The sequence below is a fragment of the Penicillium hordei genome, assembly GCF_028827395.1.
Source record: "Penicillium hordei strain IBT 12815 chromosome Unknown utg000001l_segment0_segment0, whole genome shotgun sequence".
Classification (NCBI taxonomy): domain Eukaryota; kingdom Fungi; phylum Ascomycota; class Eurotiomycetes; order Eurotiales; family Aspergillaceae; genus Penicillium; species Penicillium hordei.
In genome coordinates, this window is record NW_026623142.1 from 2975526 (window position 1) to 2986143 (window position 10618).

The 10618-nt window shown below is 49.3% G+C and overlaps 4 protein-coding genes across 4 annotated transcripts; 1 reads left to right on the top strand and 3 right to left on the bottom strand.

Annotated features, from left to right (window-relative positions):
- Positions 1–1525: 1525 nt before the first annotated feature.
- On the top strand, positions 1526–2617 carry N7537_001122 (uncharacterized protein; the record flags this gene model as incomplete). The annotated part of the gene is made up of 1 exon (XM_056892180.1): positions 1526–2617. The coding sequence occupies one exon, from the start codon at positions 1526–1528 to the stop codon at positions 2615–2617; it is 1092 nt and encodes a 363-aa protein (XP_056757175.1).
- A 1336-nt stretch (positions 2618–3953) lies between these two features.
- On the bottom strand, positions 3954–4772 carry N7537_001123 (uncharacterized protein; the record flags this gene model as incomplete). The annotated part of the gene is made up of 1 exon (XM_056892181.1): positions 3954–4772. One exon carries the CDS (start codon positions 4770–4772, stop codon positions 3954–3956), a length of 819 nt encoding a protein of 272 aa, XP_056757176.1.
- Positions 4773–5363: 591 nt separating this feature from the next.
- N7537_001124 (putative mitochondrial ADP,ATP carrier protein (Ant)) lies at positions 5364–6839 on the bottom strand (the record flags this gene model as incomplete). Its single annotated transcript, XM_056892182.1, has 5 exons — positions 5364–5912; positions 5966–6211; positions 6426–6502; positions 6588–6609; positions 6789–6839. 5 exons carry the CDS (start codon positions 6837–6839, stop codon positions 5364–5366), a joined length of 945 nt encoding a protein of 314 aa, XP_056757177.1.
- A 1716-nt stretch (positions 6840–8555) lies between these two features.
- N7537_001125 (KRI1 family protein) lies at positions 8556–10480 on the bottom strand (the record flags this gene model as incomplete). The annotated part of the gene is made up of 2 exons (XM_056892183.1): positions 10264–10480; positions 8556–10198 (listed from the first exon to the last, which is right to left on the bottom strand). The coding sequence occupies exons 1-2, from the start codon at positions 10439–10441 to the stop codon at positions 8556–8558; spliced, it is 1821 nt and encodes a 606-aa protein (XP_056757178.1). The 5' UTR covers positions 10442–10480.
- Between the last annotated feature and the right edge of the window lie 138 nt (positions 10481–10618).

The window sequence follows — 10618 nt, forward strand, 5'->3', positions numbered from 1 at the left end:
TCCCGCACAATAGGAGGGGGAAAGGGAATTGATGGCCGAATTGAGCAAACCCACAATTTCCAACACACAGACCCTAATAAACCCGCAAGTCAACAGGTGTACAAGTGTACAAGTGGCTTGTATGTCGTACATGGACCTCGCACTAGGTGCATTCCTCGGATGTATTTGTAGGGGGCAACCGGGGGCTTGGGCTTCTCAGGCAGGTGTCAATTATGTAACATTACATTCCAAGATAAGGTGAATGTGGACAGCATATTCGGAATTGTAAGGGTGAGTTCAATGTTGTAGTTTAGGGTTCAATTACGTATACTGCTTAGGATGCATAACCATACAATGCAGAGTATACAACGCAGAGTATACAATGCAGTATAGAATAATAGCAAATGCCCAATTCCAAATGTCACTGGTACAAGTGACGTCAAGCGACCAGAGCCCAGATTATAGTGGGACCCGACGGAAAGTGGATGTACCTAGTACATTACATGCTTACATGCTTACATGTTTACATGTTTACCCTATTACTCCAGTTATGTTGGACTTACCCAGTGCCATGGGCAATTGTAGATTAGAAGACAGTAGAATAAGAATGACATGTACATGAATGAGTGTCCATGGGTACAAAGATGGAACTTGTTTCAATGGTCCACGTGCCCTGAACGACGGTTATCAGCCGATGATAGGAGAAAATAGGGTTACGCCCTGGAGCGCTGCAAGCGTTCATTAAAGGCGCACGAGCACTGGGGATCACCATGACTGGCCGATAACCACTTGGCATGAGGGGTTTTTTATTTCTCTACTCAGATATCTTTGGAGTGGGGGGTTACAGGTAACTGGATTTCCTTGACAGATCGACTCAGGGATATTTAGTGTGAACATGTGAAGAATGAGTGTATATAGTAAGAAAGGGTCACATAGTATAGAATGTATAACTATTCATGTGAACATGTTAGAAACTAAAAAAGAATAGAGAGTAATAGAGGGTAATAATGTCGTAGTTCGATAGTAAATCAGTTCTCTTAGTTATATAGAAAGCCGGAAGCACCCGGTGTGTCCCACGAGGCGCCAATCAATTCACCCACGCGCTTTCCTAATTCCCATACTTGGGCCTTCCTAAGAGTACAAAGGTGTAAGTCACTTCCAAGGCGTCACTCTTATCTTTCTCCCTCTTCCTCTTCACCAATACTCGTGGACACTCTTCTACCTCTTCCCCTTGGAATCTGCTCTTATCGCGACTATCTATCCCCCCCTTGCCGCGTCGCATCCCCTACGTGGATCCCCAAGCCCTAAACAAAGTTGGCCCTTCGCTACACGGAGTTGTCTCTTTGTTCACTGTGTGTGAAAGGTGAGTTCCTTTGTTTTAGCCCTGACTTCTATTCACTCTGAAACTATTCTGTTGCCACCCGATCCTTCCGTGGTACCTTCCGTGGTACTTCCTTTGTCGCGTATTAGACGGTCTTCTGACTCATATACCCCGGCTTGCGCGTTCTAGGTTCTTCTCCTTTCACAAATCCATCTTCTATCCATTATGGCTTTCCAGACAAACTCCAGCATTGCAATGGCTCTTGCTGGCAAGACTGCTTCGGTTGATATCCCTCAGCGCCGCTCTGGCCTGAGTGGCGGCCGTGTGCCTGCAATGTTGCTCACGCCACCCAACTCTATTTCCCCGACCCTTCCTCCTCAGACCTTCAAGCACCGAGCGACACTGTCGCCAGGATCGCCACTATCGACTGTCCCCCAGTTGGACTCCGATATCGATCTCGAGGATGCGGAAAACACCAACGGTCATCACGTCTCCCTGCCTGTCGATGACCTCGACAGTACCGGCGCGATCACCCCTGCCATGCTCTCCAAATATCATCTCCCTGAGATCTTGCTTGAGCAGGGGCCCTTGGCCATCCGCCACGTTATGGGTCATTTGACAACTTCGGTCCCTGGCTTTTCGCATATTCCCCCAGCCAAGGCGCGCAGACTAGTTGTCGCGGCGTTGGAGGGCCGAGGAAATGGAGAGGCGGGTGGTGTCCAAGGCGACGTGGTATTCGAGAAGATTGGCTGGGGCCGCTGGGACGCGCGACGTCGTGGTGAACCTGCTCGCGATCATGATTTGAACGCTGCGTCGTCGCCTCCCTCGAGTGTTGCAGGTTCGTTCCAGCAGCGTGGCCTACAGATTCAGGGCCAGTCGGGTTGGCAGGGTGGCAACCGTCATCCATACCGGATGAGCTTTGCCGAATCCACAGCCTTTTCGTACACCGACGATTACGGCATGCATGGCGACCTCGACATGCTGGAACATGAGGCCGACAAAATGTCTCTTGATGGTGATGACGGCGAGTATTGTTCTTCCTCGGAGGCTCCCGATGAGATGCAAGAAAACGAGTGGGTTGAAGGCGATGACACCGATGAGGAGGACTGGGCACAAATTGGCGCCGACGCTTTGCGCGCCCGTTCGATGAACAACAACGGCAGTTTCATCAACAGCCACGTCGCTGCGCGCGCAAAACCTCAGCCATCTGGGATTTTCCCCGCCACCTGTCCATCTGTGGCTAAGTTGCCACCCCGCACCTTTGACCACCAGGAACGCGCCGCTGTGGAGGCGCTCCTCCGCCTGGGCTCCATGTAAAGCCCCACCCTCATCATGATCGGCGTTTATTTCTTTCTACTTTTTGCGGGATACACTATTTTTCTTCTCATTCAAGGCCGTCGAAGCTGGTCTGGACCGCTTTTGGCGTGCCATGGCTTTTCGGTATTTCCAAAAAAAAAAACCAAAGTCAGGAAATTTGGCTAGTTTGCAGTGCAACTACCTCGATATGGGCGTTGGGTTGGACCTTTGTGGTATTGGGTTTCCAAGATGGCGTTCAAGTTCTTCACTTTTCTCTTATGCCTGACACGAAACAGCTTGTCATGACGATTCAGAGTAGCCGCTGCTGCTACTATGACAACTCCAAATACCCCTTTTCTTCTCCGCTCTCTTTATTTTTATTTTTTTGCCCTGGGTTTGTTCACAGTACAACTGTCTGTCACCTACTCATTCTGGCGTTTATCTTTGCATTAGTCGAATTAGCTACCACTGCTACAAGACTCCTCATGTTCCTTTCTCTTTTTCTCTTTCATACTACGGACTTTTCTAATACTCTACTTTGTCTCTTTTTTTTTATGGGCTTTCGATTCCAACAACTCCCAATTATCCTTGGAAGATCTCAGCCATCTGGTGTGAGGTTCTGGTCGTCTTTATTGATTGCACTGGCCCTTCCGACTTGTATGGAATCTCAGTCATCTTCACTGATCCAACTGAGAAGTGGTCGTCTTCCTCTCTCTTTCTCTCTATTTGTCTATTTGTCTATTTGTCCACGTTTCTCTTTGTGTGCTCTACGCATAGTCTGTTGTACATTGCAGGTTCATCACCCTTGCATTGCCCTGGAGGTTTCGGCTTCAGTTTTCGAGGCTGAATACTTAACGCTTTTCAGCCGGGGATGGGATGAAAATACATAGTCACTTAGTTTTAGAAACTTAACATGTTGCAAATGCTGCGCGGTTCAGTTATCGTCGTCTTTTCGCTTGTAACCTAAGTATCCTAGTATAGAATTCTATACTCACTTGAAGAATCAATAGTCATATACTCTGGCTGGATGTTCTTACATTTGAGTACAAATATCAGAGCTTCACTAGGCAGTTTTACGTAGTCGGAACTACTTGATAGTCCGAAGGCACCACTTATCTTCAAAATGCAAGTCCAACCAAAGCATTGGTATAAAAGAATATTGACCAAACCAACCTCTAAATGAAGTACAAATTCCAAATCCATAACCTAATTCGATACCCCCATCGTACCCCAAATATCCTACCTGATACACAGAGAAGTCCAACCCACCGCATGCAAACCTTCAACCAACAAACCCATAATAAAACAAAATCCGACACTTCCGAACCCCCAATCAACCCAACCTTACCCCAACCTCCTAATCATGAACATCATTAATTTTCTTCCAAACCCCCTTCTCAACCTCCGCCAACTTATTGCCAGACCACCTCATCCACCCCTTCGCCGCACCCATAAACCCCTCCTCCTCTTCGGGGAAGATACTATCCGCCCCACCACCAGACCCGGCACCAGCACCGGCACCGTAATGCAGCGGCAGAGTCTGCGTCTGCGGACGAGCGTGTGATCCCGCCTGCGTCGGGTACACGGATGAATAAGGTGATGAGGTCGAGTTGGGTGATGCAGTCTGCGCACCCAGTGTCGGCGCGCTGTAGGAGTAGGATTGTGTGTAGCTTTGGGTTGGTTGGGCTGCTTGTGGTGGTGGTTGGGAGATGGTCTCGCCGGCTTTGGGGGGTGGGGGGATTGGAGAGGATTGAGCTGATGCTCCTGCTGCTCCTGTGTATACTGTTGATGGTGATGGGAGAGCGCCTGGTTGGGGTGCGGGCGGAGTCTGGGTTGTGGATGTTGCTGTCTCAGGGAGGGAGGTTGTTGGTGGTGGTGGTGCTTCAGGTGCGGCTGTCGCTGTTGGAGTTGGTTGCACTGCTGTGGCACCTGGCCGGGGTGGTGCTAGTTCTGAGGAGCTGGGCTCGGCGGTTGGGTAGATTGGAGGGTTGGAGGGAGCTGTGACTGTTGATGTTGTTGTTGCGGGTGCTGATGGGGGTTGTGAGAGTGCGCTTGCTAGTGGCTCTAATGCGGTGGCGGGTTCAGGCTGCGAGGTTGTTGCGTGCGTGCCTTCTTCCTCCTGGTTGGAGTTGACGGGCGCTGAGTTGTAGGTTTGGATTCCTGTTGGAGCAGACATTTCGGATGTTGATAGAGTAATATATTATAAGTGGGAGGCTTGAGTGTCAAGGGAAGTAAAGAGGCTTTTGTAGCTTCAAGGAGCTTAGACGTCATGGCTATTGCCGCTGTGGAGCCTTTCCGCTTTGGGACGCCGTCGCATTTCTTTTTCTTTTTTCGCTGTTGCCTGTGCTTCAGTGAAGTTGGTTCGAAATATTGGCTGGAAGGGTATGGGATTTAAATCGTTGGCTTGCCACTGCTTCGAGCTAAAAGCAGACATCATACAGCCGTGGGGGTAAAATAATGATCAAGAGAACAGAGAACATTTTTAGCCACTTGAGATCTACACAGTTGTCTACTTTTACAATGTTCACGAGGATCAAGTTGAAAAAAACGAAAAAGAGTTTGCAGACAGTAAAGTACATTGGGTACACAAAGGGAGGAATCAACCATTCTATGCTTCAAGATCCTTCAGACCCATTTCTTGACGCATCTATCTTTTGACCATCCCACATCCTCGAATTCCACGCCCAGTGGTTACACTGGGGGAGGCATGCATCCCCTATTCCAGTATAACTACAGTGGCAAGAGACTCACATTTTCAGTGAATCGCTTAGAACTTCTTGCCGAGGAGGAGGAGCTGGGCCTTGTCGTAGATGGACAGGACACCAGCACCGGCAACACCACGGAGGATGTTAGCACCGGCACCCTTGAAGAGAGACTTGACACCCTCCTTGGCGACGATCTGGCGGGCAGCATCCATGGAGCTGGAGTACTTGACGGCCTCACCAGAGGTCATCATCATGCGGCGGCGAACGGTGTCAAGAGGGTAAGAGGCAACACCGGCACCGGTGGTGACGGTCCAGCCGAGCAGGAAGGAGGCGAGGAAAGAGCCCTCAAGAGGACCGACGAGGAGAACGGGCTTGATGGAATCGTACATTCCGAAGTAGAGACCACGGTAGACGACAATTCCGAGAACGGAGGGACCGAAGCCACGGTAGAGACCGGCAATACCGTCGGAGGCGAGGGTCTTGCGGTAGACATCGACGAGACCGTTGAACTGGCGCTCACCGGAGCCCTTGGAGGACTTGGCATCGTTGGCCAGACGGGTACGGGCGTAGTCCAGGGAGTAGACGAAGAGGAGGGAAGTGGCACCAGCGGCCTATGTTTCGTTAGTTATAGTCCAAGCGTGGGAGTGTTTTCAGGGATACATACACCACCGGAGGCAAGGTTACCCATCATCCACTTGCCGTATCCATCACGGTCCTTCTTGTAGGCGAACATGGACTTGTAGGTGTCACGGAAAGCGAAGTTAAGAGCCTGGGTGGGGAAGTAACGGATGACGTTGGCGGTGTTACCACGCCACAAGGAGACGACACCCTCAGCGGCGGCGGTACGCTTGAAGCAGTCGCCAATACCGTTGTACTTGCGGTCGAGACGACCCTGCTTGAGCATCTCATCCTATTGATCGAGTCTGGTTAGATGCTGAATTGGTCGAAATATTGACGTGCCCACTGGCACGGGCCAAGGAAGAAAAATTTTCACGGGCTGTTATCAATACGATAAACACAGCTAGCGTCAAATATTTAATCTCACGCTCAATTGCAAATCACAATCAAGCGTAAGCTTCTGCCTTCGGCCCATTCCAATTGGCGCTAGACGGGTGATAACCAACCTGGTTCTGGATCAGGAGCTTGATACGCTCAATGGGGGCAGCGGCGGTCTTGGAGACAGCGGCGGAGACACCACCCACTAATAGATAGTTAGTATTGATATAGGAGACGGTTGTTGAAGTATGCAATTGCTAATAATTGCAAGCATCAAGCGTGACACGTACTCAGGAAGTCGACAACGAAGCCCTGTGAAAAGTTTGTTAGCATTGTCGCTTGGTCCAATTCACATTGAGATAGCGATGAGCGATCCTTGAAATCGAGCTTTGAAGCAAGTTCGATGATGATTTGATGCTTGACATCTCATCGTTTTGAATCTTCACGCGACGTCGAGGCCAGCTATCACAAGCTCGTAGGGAGTCACTTACGGGCATGCCGAGGACGGACTTGTCGGCCTGGTTAACATCACCGGAACCCATTTTGAAGATAGTGCAAAAGAAACGGGATGCAAAAAAAAAAAGAGAGGAGATGGAAGGAGTGTCAAGAAGAAAGAGACACCAGGGATAATGAGGAAGAAAAAGGAAGAGAGAAGGCGGGAAGGGGGGCCAGAAAAAAAATACTCGACCGCCGGGCGCTAAGACCCAATCAGGAAGCCCAGGGGGTTAAATTACTGTAAGTTACAGTTATTGTGCTGTATTGGCCTGCCTCTTGCCGATATCTCCCGATCCACTGAAAATTCTGCAATCTGGCCAGCTGGTCTTGATATTCGGCCTGGACAGTGCTATAGGCGTATGGGCGTCTTTTTGGAACTGTCAAAGGGACTGCTCTGTCTCTGTCTACAATACCACACTTGATAAATTCACTTCTGTTTTCTTTTTGAAAATCAATCAAGATCTAATCTTTTCACTGTGATCATCGACATCCTGTAGTCCCGAGCAACGGCCCAAGCGCCGGTGCATAATACCGTAGGGGTACGGTGTATATTTCCCTGTCCAATGCCGGGCCTCCACTCCCCGGGGCAACCTCCTTTTTGCTGGCCGGGTATCCGATGGCGAACCGAGCATGGAAATTATATCTCGGACTTGCCACCGACGTCGCTATTCCCTTCTAGCCTTGCATTCTGGGGTTGAATGATTTTGAACGTGTCGCTCTTGACTGGTTGTGCGAACTTGATCCCAAAGGACCCGATGGTCCTATGTACTTTGTCCGTATGTGTACGGAGTAGCCTTTGTTTGCCTCGGGCGAGTGGATTCTCTCCAGGTCTCCTTGGCCCCCCTACACTAAGCATCTTATTTCTTATATTCAATTCATAATCGTGGGATTATCTAGGACATTGTAGTATAAAAAACCCAATTGAGCAAGTGTGATCCCTCCCATCTGCGGTAATAAGACAGTGCGATAAGTGAGGGATACCTGAACTTGATATGAGACATTTTTCCTTGCTACTATTTTTGTGTCGCGGGTACAAACTTTAACGTGATAGATCGCCGCATGGACGATGTACCTGGGTACTTCGCATGTTAATGCCAGGTACCCAATAGTACAACACTTGGCTCCACTTTCCTCGGTCCTCAAGGAAATTATCTGCTTTGTACGGAGTACACCGTACATTCAATTCATTTAACTACCCAGGTCGTAATAGCAATATTTAGAGCTTCCTATACTCCGTAGCTTGGAATCAAAACATCCCGAGGTTCGCCCCAGCAACCGCTAGCGCCTGAGTGGGCCCGCATCGCATGGGAGCTTTCCGCTTTGGGAAGCTACGGAGTCCTACAGGTATGTATGAGTCTGAAAGCAAACAGATTGCAGGTCATTCTCAATCGGATTTAAAATATCTGCATGAGGCTGTAAATCTAACTACTCAACGATAAAATAGAGTTGCAATTTATATTTTTTATATTTTTATTGTGTTTTATGTTCCAACTCTCTCGAAAAGCTGTAAATATATATTCATAGTAGTACCACCATCCAACACTTCTTAACGCTGTCCACGGGTCTATTTGCTGTTCTTTCATTTTTCAGCTGCACCTTCCTTATTTCGGCATGATGATTCACAGTTGATATGTATTATCACACGAAACTGTTATTGAATGCCCAAGTAGGCCGTCTAACTCGGAATAGAAAAGATTTTGCATCGTTTCATAAATTGATTTGAAAAAGCTATAAACAATGAGAGATTGACAAATGCAACATGTTCAATGCTTCTTCGACCTCTTTCTCTTCTTACGTGTGCCATCACCTTCTCTGATATCAACCTTATCCTCATCAACAGCCTCCTTGGGCTGACTAGGTTGGACATCACCGCCAAACTTGAACACCGGCCCATTCTCATCACCGAAAGTGTCCTTGCGCCACTCGCGAAGCCGGGCCTTCTTGCCCAGCTTCTTCTGATCGCGCCGCTTCTTCTCTTCTTCGCGGAAGGTGGCCAGCTTCTTCAGACCAGCGAACTTGTTGAGTTGTGTGTCATCCGCCATGAGGATATCCCGTGCTGTCAAGCCAAAGCTCTGGGGCGAGGTTTCGCGGTAGCGGAACTGTGTTGCGTTCTTCTTTGTAGCCCCAGGAAGCAAGGTGATATCAAGATCCAGGTTGCGTTCAACTGCATCATCGATGCGAAGACGGTCTTTGCGGGCCTCACGTTTTTGGATTCGCTTCTCCTCGGCCTTGCTCTTCTTCTTAGACCCGGAAGCTTCGTCGTCATCTTCATCCTCGGCTTCTGGTAGTTCGAGTGTGGGCTGCGCTTCTTCGTCCTCGTAGTCTGGGACCAAGTCGTTGATATCGATATCGTCATCCCATGTAGGCTTCTTAGGATGCTTCTTCTTGCCTCCCTCATTTTCGCTGTCCTCACCCTCTTCCCCGGCATAATACTCCTCGCCAAACCGTTTTTGCATCTCTGCTTCCCAGTTTGAGTCGTCCCAGGAAGCGTCCAGGAAACGAGACCAGTCGTCGTCGGTAAATTGCGAGGCACGAAGTCCCGCAACCTCCTTGATTTGCTCCACCTTTTTCTGGAGTTCTTCAGTTTTCAGTTTGCGAAGACGATTTTTCTCAGTTTCACGCTGCTTCTTCTCCTCATCCTTGAGTGCGCGCTCGGCGTCGCGAGTCTTCTTACGGGAGCTCTTTTCTTCGCGACGGACGGATTGCTTGTTGGTCAGATCACGAGAGTGAGTGACTATCACCTCGTTCATCTTGTTAGGGTCTTCGAAGCGGAAGTTGTATGCTTCTTCAATAGCGTCCGCCCGATCAACATCCTCATCCTCATCCGAATCAAACGGATGCAGCTCTGGCTTGTCGGCGGGGATCCAGGCTCGTGCTGACAAGAAGTTGGATAGGAAAGTCTCAGGGTCTTTGTCCGCATTCTCGATATCGAGTTTAATTTCAGATTTGGGCAACGAGGCGTCCTGGCCGGGTTTGCGGACCATAAACTCGTCGGCATCTTCCATCTCTTCGTCGGACTTGTCTGCCGCTCCGTGCATCTCCTTGACAATAGCATTTTTCAAGTCGGCTTGCTCTTGGGCATAGGTCCTTGGGGTATTTTCCTCTTCTACTGGGTTGACACCACTTAGAAGATTTTGCGTATGGTACTGGCGCAGCGTCATGGACTTTTCCTTGGGGCCTTTTCCAGCATCGGCTGCCTCTGGGTCGAATTTGGTGTAAAAGCTGGCATCTTTGTCGTAAACGCGAGGATCCTTGGAACGAATAGCGTTCAACGTCGCCGAGATTTCAGCATCTAGAGCTACTGTAGCGAGCTCTGCATCGTCATCTTCTTCTTCGGAGTCGGAATCCTCAGAGTCTTCGACTTGGCGGTTTCCAAGACTGGAGGACTTTCCATACTTTGCTTCCACTGTACATTAAGCGAATGTTAGCATGTGCGACCAAGGCGCAAAACCATCGACTGTAAGCACGTACGTCTCGCAACTTCTTCTCTCTTCTTGTTGTGCTCAAATCGACGAGCGTAGTCTTCATTGATCTTGAACTTGGTATCAGACGACTGGTTGCCGAGGAGAACTCCACCAGCATCATCCCCAGAGTCGCTATCGCTATCTTGATCCAAGAGCTTTCGCATTTTCTTAGAAGGGGGCTCCATTTTGTGTGATCAGGTATGTGATTGAAGGCCGACTCGGTGAAATCCCCAGTTGGCAGAAAGAAAAAAAAATCTCACACCGCCTTCTCCAGCGAAACCGCCCTCTTTCAGTGCCTTGAAGATTAGGCACCAAGGCAGAGACCCATCCCTGACGTAGCCAATTAGATCATCCGGAGGCTC